The sequence below is a fragment of the Hesperophylax consimilis genome, chromosome 9 (assembly GCF_061612785.1).
Source record: "Hesperophylax consimilis isolate HC1 chromosome 9, BYU_Hcon_1.0, whole genome shotgun sequence".
NCBI lineage: Eukaryota > Metazoa > Arthropoda > Insecta > Trichoptera > Limnephilidae > Hesperophylax > Hesperophylax consimilis.
In genome coordinates, this window is record NC_142844.1 from 38,380,917 (window position 1) to 38,394,041 (window position 13,125).

The 13,125-nt window shown below is 33.3% G+C and overlaps 1 protein-coding gene across 1 annotated transcript in view; it reads left to right on the plus strand.

Moving 5' to 3' along the window:
* The first annotated feature begins 1,185 nt into the window (after positions 1–1,185).
* Positions 1,186–13,125, plus strand: part of LOC149421322 (fasciclin-2-like) — a 430,107-nt gene continuing 418,167 nt past the window's right edge. Inside the window, exon 1 of the mRNA XM_089635946.1 lies at positions 1,186–1,686. Coding sequence (XP_089492072.1) covers positions 1,617–1,686 — 70 coding nt within the window. The 5' untranslated portion in view covers positions 1,186–1,616. The remainder of the gene's footprint in view (positions 1,687–13,125) is intronic.

Sequence of the window (13,125 nt, forward strand, 5' to 3'; positions counted from 1 at the left end):
TCATCAATTTTCTCTTTGAAATAACCTATTTTGTATCGTTCGTTTCACGACAGTGTTGTTTTCTCGAAAGTAACTTGGAGAGTTACATGGGGAATTGTTTATTTTTCTTGAGAATGGCCAATGGCCAGTTAGTTACCAGCTGGATTTGACATTTTTACTGAAAGTGCACTATGTACCTGTTCTATATATCATAATAACATCATACTATCTCTGGAATGGAAGGTATTACAAATGTATTTTAAAAATTCAAGTGCTTTTCAGTGTCGCCCTGGCCAACATTATCAACTACTAACCAGAATGAAACCAATAAGTTTTTTCCCTCTAATTATTAACAATGGTGCCAATCGTTGAGATGAAAAAACCACAAAACGGCGCTATATACATTTCAACTACATACAAGCTAATTACGTATCTCGCAAGAATAGGCAGATAGCGAGAGATTTTTTTTTTGTATTATAAAATAATTTTTGAATGTTATACACATTAATATAATATATAATCACTATAAGAAAATGATAATATTATTTAATCTAAACGAAAATTTAAACAGAACAAGACAAAGAAAACAAATACAATCAAATTTCAGTCATAATTTTTGGATAGTATTGGTAATTAATCAGGTCTCAAGAGCGCAGTGGTTAAAAGCGTTTTCCGGGTAAGGCAAAGATCCTGGGTTCAATCGCCAGTTGTGTGTTTCTGTGTCTCGTTCTATTTCATGTTTCATATAGATTTATTAATACAAATTATCTTATATTATTACTTTTTTTTGACATGTTGGTTTTTATGTAAAGATGTACATAAAAAATATTATGATTTTTACCTTGTGATACTTTGCGTATAAAAATAATAATTATACGTAAGTGTGTGTTTAAAACGTAACCAGAATAAAATAGAATTCATTTTCACTAGTGAAATAATCGAAATACTTATATGCTCCTGTTTAAAATTTTAGCATAGGTCGAAATCCGTCAGATCTTATCCGAGCAGATAATAGATAAGACCACCTTGACAGAAGACAGAATCCTTCCCCTATCCCTTCTAATTCCCCTCCCCCGGCGACCAAGAGTCAAGAATCACCATCAACCGCGTCTTGCGGAAGAAGTAACGTGAAGGAAGTGTTTGCCGCGCCTGCGCGTCGCAACCGCCCTCTCGCCGGCAGCCGAACGTTCAGTCGGAATAATCGCGCCGAACTAAGCGCTCCTCGGCACACTCAACTAGGTCACCTTGTCGCCTCGTAACCAACCTCGTCACCTAGTCACCTCGTCACCTCGTCACCTCGACATCTCGACACTTGGGCTTGTCAAAAGTTCATCCTGGTCTACTCAGAACCCAGAACAATAAAAAAAATCGAAAAAGGCACAAAAAAACTTTATAAAAGTTTTAAACAAAATATCACCGTCAAACTTTTTAAAAATTTAGCACTGAAAAAACTTTTGTCGTCTAAGTTTGTGGTAGAATTTTGTGATTTGAAATTAAACTGGATCAAATTAGCATTAAAGTGTTTAATGAGACTCTGAGTGTAAGTTTTTAACTTTTTTGTGTACTTTATAGCATTGTGTGTAAAAGCTTTCTAAAGTAAAGTTTTTACTAGTTTAAGTGCTAGTTCGTTTCAAGAAATGATGACTTCGTATTACAAAGACCTCACAATGGAAATTTTTAAGATTGCAACCTTCGCAGCCTTGATCGGTAAGTTACTTAATTTAAACGTTATTAATATATTTGCATAATTATTAAGAACTTGAAAGAAGTTCAGAATGATAAATGTAAGCTTGTGGATGTATGTTTTCTCTTGAAGAAGCCGTAGTTTGTCACGCGACAAAGGGAGTCCAAGTATTTGTTTGGAGCTGTTTAAGTGGAGGTTGTACCATGTCTTTTGTCAGTGTTTATGCGCATTCTTGGTTGAGCCGGCAAAGGACAAAGGTTAGACTTAATCACCGTATAAAAGGGTTTGTCCGCCCTTTAAAGACGGGTAAATTTCCCTTAACTTTGAAGAAAAACATTCAATATTATATCATTCAGTTCCACCGCCTCTTTAAAAGTTCGCATCTTTATTTTCTGCAATGTTTTTATCAATATTAAATGTATTCAGGAATTGATAAAAGTTTGGAAACAATATTCTTCGAGCATAATAATAAAACATAATTTTCGACAGTAGACAACATAATGGTAAGTTCAAAGGTTTTTAATAAGCTCCGAAAATTTAATGACAAGTGTACTTGTTAATAATATGACATTAAATAGGTTCTGATTGAAACAACGTGCTTGGCGAGGCTGACAAAACGGAAGAGAGTTTATTTCATATCATGGTCAAGGTTACACCGTAAGAGACAAGTACTTAAAGACGTGGTATTTTGAGCATATAATAACAGTTTTTCTTAAATAATTATCTCAATTGTATTAAAAAAACGTACTTTTTTGAATTTTTTGAATTGACCTTTCTCTCTTGACAATTGTTAACCAGAAATGTTTCCATTATCTTTACAGTATACAATCCACACAATATTATTAGGATGAATGACACCACTTTTAAAATAAAAGAAAATATCGCAAATGACATTAACATGAAAAAAATAGTAATTTTGTATATTTTTTATAAATAATTATTAGTGCAAACCGGAAAACGTTGTTTTAACAAAACTCACAATATAACTTAATTTGTGAATGGCTACGGCATATGATCATCTGATGCTTTGAGATTTTAATTTTTCCTCTTTCTTTTTTAATTTGTTGGTTATTCAACAAAGGCTTTTCGGATTTCATGAAAAAAGTTTCCATTTTGCAGTTACAAAGAAAATAATATTTTCGCAAAACTCATGCGGTATTCAAAGTTCAATTAACAAGCATTAAACAAATCAGTTTCTCAGAAATTACTCCTGAATTCTGAAAAAAAACAAGTTAAGCATACTTTTCATTCGTAAAACGAACTGATAATAATACTAGATAACAAGTACGTGGTACGTTGGTTTTGGACTACAATTCTGTTAAGTTAAGTGATACACAAAAATATATTCTTTGGTCATTTATAACCTGGAGATCTGTCAATCTGCAACCTATCAAAATGTTACGTTTTTAACTTAATAGAGCGATTTGCGTAGGCCAGCCCAATTCCGCTAATGAAGTCAAAGTTGTTTTTGGTTATTTGGCAATATCTCCAGATTCGCAAATTTTATCTAAGGCATTCTTCCAACTGAAAACGTTGGCACCGAAAATGAATTGGTGTTTCTGTTCTGTTCTGTTGTTTGCATTCTCTTTACATGTCCTACTAATATGAGTGCTTTTCATTCTAAACAGTTGCTTGCATCTCCTGAGAAGAAACTGTCCTGTTATTTGATTTGATAGCTCTGTTAGTGAGAATCTATCCATATTCAGTAGTTGCTTGAATCCGTTGTGATGTAAACTGTCAATGATCACTTTAGATTGTCTCCTACTGCGTGTATTCTCATATTTCTTTAAATATAGAATAAGTATAGCTGTAGCTGGCCAATTTCGCACCTTACAGTCAGCTATATGTCCTGTAAGGGGTTCACCCATTTTCTTGCAGTCTGCTCCTTGCCCTCGATGCCTTCATTTGCTGTTCACAACCAGTTCAGGGTTGTCTTATGGATAGTAGACAGTTCTACAAGAACACTCCTGCATTAGTTTAATGCTTTGATATGCTCAACGAGAACTGAAGACTTTATCATCTGGGAAAAATTGTACCTAGATGCTGTAGGTACATAGGTACCAACCCCGCCCAGGATTTCGTTGAGGAAAGAAAAAAGCAATGAGGAGATCAGATAGTACTACTTTATACGGAAAATTACACTGAGACGATTTGGATATGTTAAAATGATGAAGGAGAAAGAAGTTCATAAGTGGGGAACGTCCCACGAAGACATATCACTAACAAGCAAATCGAATGTTTGATTCGGGTCATATCAATCAAATAAAAAGCTCTAATTGTGTGTATAAGGAGAGAGGGAGGGAGGATTGAAATTTTATTATTTTAAAAGTTTTTATTGATTTTTTTAAAATTTTATTTATTTAAAATGTCAGTTAACATACTTGTTTAGCTGTGTTTTGAATGGTAATGGGTATTACTATAGATATGATGTCATTATTTATCAAAGAATTTTATTCCTTTTTATTTTGTAGTTATGTTATACCATAGTTTTTTCTACATATCGATATCGGTAACATATGTTTTTGATGGCGAAAATAGGTCATTCTAAGTAATTCTGTATTCAAAATAGATAGACAGCTAAATATATAGGTTTTAACTTTCGTACTCGGTGTTTATATAGGCATTAGTTCATAGTGATGCCAACTGAAGTTTAATTTTCAATATATTTTGTGTTTCTGATAGTTCTGCGGTTTTATTCAAAATACCACCTGTATCTAAATGTTTGAAATGTTGTGTGGTACGTAACATAAGCCGAGTATTTAATGTTCTTTCTGTAAATACCTTATTTAAATATATATTTTTTTTATTTTAATACTGAGTTTTTTGCAATGTCGTCGTAAGCACCATAATGAAGTGAAATAGGTCATTTTAAGTAATTTGGTATTCAAAATAAATATCAGACAGCTAAATATATAGGGTTTCTTTGTTTTTTTTTATATAGGCATTAGTCCATAGTGACGCCAACTGAAGTTTAATTTTCAATATTTATTTATTTAACGCCCAGAGGGCTTTTACATGTAGGTGGTGCAATTTTAATGACAGTTTTGAAACATAAGAAAGAAATAATAAAAATAGAATTACATTAAAAATAATATATGCGAGAAACAAAATTAAAAATAACGAGAAAATAAATTAAAAAATACAGCGATTTGACTGGTTTACAAAAATATACATAACTTCCATTTAGGAATAGTGTTGAAATAAGTCTTTTACGTTATCCACAAAATTCGCAAAGTTAATATTAAATATATCGACATCACCTAAGTATTGGTTTCCCATAGTGTGAAACCGTTGTATTGGGGAGTTCGCAATGTAATTGCGCTTATGTGTGTTGCAGTGGAATAGTGTATATTGTCGTGTTGTTATTGTAGGTATTCGTAAGTTTATGAGTTGCAGAAGTTCGCAACGGTCGAATTTAGAGTTTATTAGTGGTGATATTGATTGTTTGCTACATAATGTAAACGCCCTAATTGAAGATTATGTACGAACAGTTACATGAATGTTAACATTCCAAGAGATGTGTTCCAAGATATAGTAGAGTAACATTCCACCCTATAAATGGCGTAATGGTTAGTTGACTTCATTTTTTTCTTTGTGATGATAATTCATTGCAAATTGTCCATGAATATTATATGCGTAGCGTATGAAGTAACAGGAACATTTCTCACCTAGTGATAGCAAATAAATTTAACAAACACAAATAATCAATGGGTAGTGAGTCACTCGCATAATATTTCAAGTTCATTTACACAATGCAGCTATAAGACAAGTATTTATTTATGGCAGTACATGTTAAAAATATAAAATTGCCCAAAAGTGAGTTAATATTTAACGTGGTAGGTAATAGAGGCGCGTCAGTTTAATATAACGTCTGAATAATATCTACATAATAAAAGCATTATAACGATCAAGCAATTTCGGGTGATAATATGATTTCAGGATTTCATGTTTTAAGAGAGGTTTGTCAATTTTACACTTTTTCTAGTGACTTTAACATTAGCTCCATACAGTGTGGCACAGGAAGCCCTATGGAAAATATTTCCTTTCAGGCTCTATGTCACCTTTGGGGATGCTGTGTGGAGGGTATTTTTAGGAAAAGTAGTAGAGCAAGTTCTGGGAAGGAAAAGGGTATAAGGCATGCGTAGTCATCCCTCTCACTGCGGTGCAAGGCGATGTTCCGAAAGAGTTCTGCTGGAGAGTCTAAAGGTCCCAAAACCAGTATCTCCTGATCCGGTCTCCAAGATTCAGACAAACCTCACGCCATGAACCCGGGCACCCCTGCCAAGTCATCAAACGTAGCAATCCACTTGGGGTGACCATGGCCGAGGTTTTGGTTATCCAATAAACGGTTCCCGGGGCGGTGGTACCCACATTCAACACTGGACGATAAGTTGATTTTTATGTAATCCCAAATTAAAGCAGTATTTTTAAACGGCTGTATATTGTATGCGGTGAAACAGGAGTGTCAAGTTCATATTTTACTAGATATCTGCATAATGTTATCATCAGAATAATAAATAAAATAATTATTCAAAACAATTGACCGGTCGGTGGCCGAGTTGACATCGCGTTTGGGTCCCGCCCAGGCGTAGTGTGTTCAATTCCTCCATCACAACACAAGAAACATTTTCAGCTTTCTGTGGTGGTAGTAGGAGATTTTTAAATATTGTCAGGTTATTCGTAACCCGTGAATGTTTGACTTTCTTTAATTTCTTAAAAAAAAAATTTAAACAATTATTAAAAATTGCCTGCTAATAAGCCCGCATTATATAATAGTTGTAAGGTCACGTGGTATTAGAGGTGTGACAATTTAACGTTTAATTTATTTTTAAGTATCATGCCACCGTCATGCCAAATCGTGTTTGACAAAGCTGTTAGAATAAATAATAAATTCGATAAAACAATCACCTCAATTGATGTGTTAATATTGAATGCAACACAAGTTGTGAGTTAATATTGAATGCGACAGAAGTTTTGAGTCAATATTGAATGCGACAGAAGTTGTGAGTTAATATTTAATGCGACAAAAGTTGTCAGTTAATGTTGAATGCGACAGAAGTTATGAGTTAATATTGAATTTGTGATTTCATTTCCATCAAAAAAGGTTTAGTTTTTTATTATCCAGTTTTATAAAATGGGATTGTCAATTTTTTGTATCATCAGCTCTGATTCGGATCGGCACTGCCTCACCTCATTTGACTGGCTTGTCCAATGTCCAAAGGCGAGGCAATGCAGTTGCGTGGCAGAATGGAGTTTCATGCAAATAATTCTAAAGGGCTTGAGCTTATTATGTGACTATCACACAAGAGTCACTACTGCTCCCAACCGTCCAAAGCCATTGAGACTACCGCAACCCTAATTGGGGTATGCTGTGAGGATTAAGATATTGGGAAGGGGAACAAGATGAGAAAATAGAAAGGTGGGGACTACCAGGCTGTTTATAACTGGTCAACAAACACGGCAAAAGCCATTTCAAGCCATGTTCAAATTCCGAATGTAGGTCTTACATCTTACGTGCCGCAATTACACTATATATTATTTTTGGTGACCAGATAAATCATCACATCTTTAAAAAGTTATATAAAGTCATGAAAAGTGATGAAACAAAAACTTTATTTACTGGCTTAAGTAAGTTAGGTTAGGTTGGGTTAGATTAGGTTAAAAAATTATTTTTTCTAATGACTTTATATCACTTTTTAAAAGTTTGTTGAATTGTCACTGTGTTGAGTTATCATGGAAACATTATTTTTAATTATTAAATAACACAAATTCACCAAATAAAATTTACTTGCGCACGCCAGGATTTGAACCCGCGACTATTGGGTTGCTAGTCGATAACCTAACCCCCCGACTACGGAGGCCGAGCTAAGGCAATGCTGATCTGGTGTAGGGTGATATTTGTACGATGGTTCCATGATAACTCTATGTTAATGACAATTCAACACACTTTTAAAAAGTGATATAAAGTCATTAGAAACGATGAAATTTTTTTTTAACCTTACATAACCTAACCTACATAACCCAGTTAATAAGTTTTTGTTTCATCACTTTCCATAACTTTATATAACTTTTTAAAGATGTGATGATTTATCCGGTTACCGTGTACGATACCCTTAAATATTTTCGAAATATATAATAAATAGAATAATCTGCAAAAAATAATCTTTCTTTGCCACCACAAACTGTATGTTGAAATACATTTTTATAACTCACCCTTGAATTATTAAACCATACCTTAAATTCTCGTTTTTTCATAGCGTATTACAAAACATACGAGCCAAAGTTGGTTCTCTTCCTTCAACAAAATTACAAAACAAACTTAGGTGACGCTTGATGAACCGTAAAATTTTATAAAAGCGTACATTTGGGTGTTATTTTATGGCCTGGGACGTCAAAGCTGAGGAAACCAAGCTGTCTCGTAATTTTCCTTTAAGTAAGAGTATTAAGATACGAATATTTGCTGGGTCTCGTAAAAACTGCCTTAAAAACACGGCATGATTAAACAAGCGTGAATAAAAACCAAGCTGAAAGAAAAAAAGTCAAGAGGCCTAAAGGTAATGTAAACTGTTACACGGGTATTAGAAGAAGAAATTTTTTAACAAGTTTTCTTCCAGGAATAATGTTATCTTTTCTATGCGTACGAATTTATCATAATTATTTTCTATTTTGAAGTCGGAGGCATTTCGACGTTTCTGTTCCCAGTAAATTCTAGTTTTCTCTGAAACACGGAAGCAGTTTTAGGGATTTTTTTCAATGTCAGGTTAAACAATATGACCTATGAGATTAGCCACTAAATTTGCCAGTTTAGTAACAGGAACAATCGAATCCACGAGATCAAAGTCAATTTTTTTTAAACTTTGTAAAACAGCTTCATTATAGAAATAAGAAATTCATGAATTCTTATCATCTTCTGGAGAAAATTGCTCCAGAGACTACGTGGGCGTGTGACCTTATTACAGAGGATCTACAGTTTTCGTATTTGCAACACACATCCTTTTCCATAAGCTAGCCCCTTTCACACAGAAAAAACTTCAAATATTTTTTAAACTCTCACAAATAATAATGTTTCAAAAAAAAGTTATCTATACTAATTCACGTACTCACTGACATAAATGATTATGGCACACAACGCTTAAGATCATAGATAAAATAATAGCTTTAAAAAACGTTGAACTGACTCAAATAATGTTGTGAAGGTTAGATGGAAAGATACAACTTTTTTAAGAAAACATGATTTTTAAAGGGTTGTTTTTTTTGTGACAAAACACACTAAGAATGCTTTATGCAGCAAAAAAATTATGTATGTAAATGCAAAACAAATAATAATTTAAAATAAAATAAATAACTTTGTTTACACCACTATTTAATCAGAAGAAACGACAATATTTCAAATTAAATGTTTTATTCTTCAGGATATATGGATAATTAATTATTATTCATTAATAAATTAGTAATATTAATTATATAATAAAAAATCATTGGTTTTGAAACATGCCGTTTTTTTTATAAGTGATTTATACTTTTATTATTATTTATTTAATTTAAATTGAAATGACGCCACACAGTGAATTTGCAATGATTGAAGAAATATTTATTTAGTTATATTATTTTATAAGTAAAAACGATATATAATTAACAAATAATTGCTACTAATAATCCAATATGTATATTTGCATTGGAGTTAATTGAATAGTGTAATATCGTGTGCTCTATTATATACCTAATCATAATCATCATATGCACATTAACTAGAAATATAAATGGTAATTGAGGAATAGAACCAACTATATTTAATTGGTAATCGTTATTATACCTACACCAAATTAGTAAAAACTTTATTGAAAAGAGTGAATAAAACAGTACCGTTAGTACCTTCCCTTAAAATGTGGATTGAAAAGTCCGCATTGAAAATTCAGAGTGAAGATTTTCAGATTTCCCATTTGACCGGAGCACTTTTCTTGAAATTTGGATGCTTGCCAAGCGGTTTTAACTGAACCCAGAAATCATAAAATTAAAAATGATTACTTTCTGAACCGTTATCAGAGCTCTCGTCGGGTCATTTTATACCTCAAGTTATCGGCTAACGAGGAATACTACCGTCTCATTAGACTTAACCTTTTCTAAGAATTAGGGTCTTATCAGCTCGGCTGAACAAAAACAACACGGAAGAGTAATAACAGACTAAGTTAGCAACTTATCTTCATGTCTTTTCTGAGCGAGGGTGGTCAATTGGTCAATGGAAAAGGAAAAAAAAGGAATCGTTGACTCTGCAGTTTCCAACAACTCTCGCTTCAACGAGATTTGAGGGATTCGTGCGAGGTTTATTAAGTCGTTCGATATTGACCTATACCAACCCCGAGAATTTATCTTCCCTTATGGCTGTAATATATTTTATTTATCGCCCTGCTCATAATGGAACTGTTGTTTAACTGCTATTATTTATTGCGCTTAAATTCTGTCCAAAGGAGCCAATCTAGCAGCCAATGATTGAATCCTGATACCAACTCTGATATATGGCAGTGGGGCATGAAAGTTGAAGTGGAATGATGATAATAGACTGAAAATGCTGTATAAATGAGATCCCTCAGGCACACGTCTGGTAAAACAAATAATGCAAGGTACGGCAATGAGTAAGATCAATAAAGAGAGGTTTAGATGGTTTGATTGTTCAGCAAATGAACGAAAAAAGAAGTATAAGGAAAATTTATAACGCGAATTTTAAATATATAAGAAGTCGAGGACGTCCGAGAAAGACATGACGCGATCAAGTGATCCAAATATTTGAGTCCGGCAATATCAAAAATCAGAATAACAGAAAGGTATGTATGAAACAATGAAACAAGAGGTTTGGCGGTTCATTCTCTCTACTTACCCTTACAGAGGCAGCATAATTGTTATTTAGTTTGCTTAAATTTGAAATAAGGTTTTTCTGCTTAGGCCACCTTGCTCTATGGCTATGGATTCTTAGTAAAAGTTTTTATCATGAAAAAACTGTTTGCGTTCTAGTCGGTATAATAGGTATATTTTTTTAAAGAGTTGCAATTCATTAATTGAAATATTTATAAAATTGTATAACCTCCGTCGCATACTTCATAAAACAATGTATAATAGAAATGAACTCATCTGAAATGCGACCAGAGAAGAGCTAATCATAAACCTTCTTCGTTAAGTGATTATTTACAACACTGAAATTTACAAATGCTGCACTAATTATCTGTTGAATTAATATTACTGGAATACATTCATATTAGCAATATGTTATTTTATTGCACGTTTTGAAACATCGTCCCTCCCAAAATCATTTTTTACCAATTCGCATCTATTTTGAATTATTTGAATTACGTTTCATTTAACCTTATTTCTGGACTGTGTTTTGATAACCCGCTTCATTCTATCATGTGAACCTTTATCAAACGTCTAACTACCGACACTTACAATTGTATCGTATTGAATTTTATTTAAGTATTTTTTTCAAAGGGTAGTTGACCGCCTAACTGATGATTGGCCATTCACCGCTACTTTTTTAACAACAACCCTTTTCGATATCCCAGACTAGAATATATTGGAGCGTTAGATGTGTAGATCTGTAACATTTCGCTCAGTCCCAGGGACATCGAGAGGGAAACAGAGTGACCATCGATCACTTTCAATGAATGGCATTTGGAAACATAGTTCTCTGATTTGTGCCACCTCCACAGAGTTTTATATAAAAGTCGAGAATACCCCTGTGAATTGTTGACCCTGGCTTCATACAGCGTTTATAAATTGTCGGCAATATTTTTCATGGACCCTTGAAGGTGAATATATTTTCCCAAAAAATTTTTCCCTAATACCTCGATAAATTGTCGACAAAAACTTTCTACTGTTCTGATCAGATAAAATCAAAATATACACAAAGGCACTCTTCAGATTTTCTGAATATTTTTCTTCACACATGAAATTGGACGAACTTTTAAAGTAACTAAATATTATTAACTGTAGGGTGAGGAGTCTCGGAGTTTTGTTTTAGCTGTTTACACCTAGCGACACGAGGTCCAATTCAATTAGGGTGTTAAAATGGGCCAGCGACGATGGCATGTATAAAGGAAGAAACTGTTCCTTTATACATTGTGAATCAAAAATTCCTTTTTATCTGTTTGCAAGGAGGCTTTCATCCATAAGTTGGTGGATTTAGACATGGAATATATATTTTAGCGCAGGTGTGATCCCTTGTCACGTGCTGCCTTCGAGTAGATTTTCAGCAAACTTCCAGAAAATTTTCAATAAGAATTGGCCAAATTGAGTTCGAAACATTGAAAGCACTTGGTGGATACCCTTCTCCCCATTGAATATTGTTGAAGGTTTTATTTCTTTGGAACTTCCTTTGAGCAATTCCGAGATTTGAACAATGTGGGTTGTTAAAATTTCGACAAGCGCAAGGCGCGATGGCTTTTCCTTTCTTCCTTTTTCTCTTAATTTTTCGCTTGACTTTTCATCTCGCCCCCTGGGAGCTTTCTCAAGATCTCGACATAAAACCGCAGAATTACAGCTTTCACTGCGGTCGTTAATTTTCGGCTTTACAAAATTCGTGTTCGTGACACTTCAGACCATTATAATTACTATTCATTAATTTAATAAAGGTAGAAGGTACCTTTATCAATTATTCAAAGCCACTTAATGAATTGGATTCAATGACTGTCATAGTTAGCGGCTACCCGTATGGAGTTAAATTAAAAGTTTTTTTTATGTAATGACAATGACGATGCCATGATGCGTACAGCCAAAAAAAAATTCTTCAACCCACACGATCATAGCATGATTAAAAACATTTTCATAATTTGTGTTAGTAGTTTACACCCATCGAACTTGTGTTTCAATCATTGTTTTCGTTTTAAAACGTTTATCACTCATAGTATGTTAATAATAAATATTTGTCGTCGTCGTCGTCGATTGAATAATATAGCCCATGAAGAAAAATGTTGACTTGTTTTACGGTTTGTAGAAAAAAAAAACAGCAATATTCGAAATAAACTCTTAAATTATGTTAACCTCCAATTTAAATATTTTTTGATAAATTCGCAGTTTTTTTATATTACTTTATTTCATAATGTTGTATAAAAAAATGAACCTCACGGGGTGCTCATTTAAAAAATATGAAAACTAATTTTGTTTTGATTTCGAATTACAGCTTTGTAAAATAGCTATCAAGCAAAATAAACGAGTAAAGATGATAGGTTATGTTAGGTTAGGTTAGGTTAGGTTTAGTTAGGTTAGGTTATGTTACGTTGGGTTAGTTTAGGTTAGGTTAGGTTTAGTTAGGTTAGGTTAAGTTAGGTTGGGTTAGGTTAGATTAGGTTATGTTTAGTTAGGTTAGGTTAAGTTAGGTTGGGCTAGGTTAGGTTAGGTAATTTTACAAACCAGTTTCAGTGGTACTTTGCATAAAAATACATTAATTTAGTTAGAAACGACTTTTTCGTAAACAT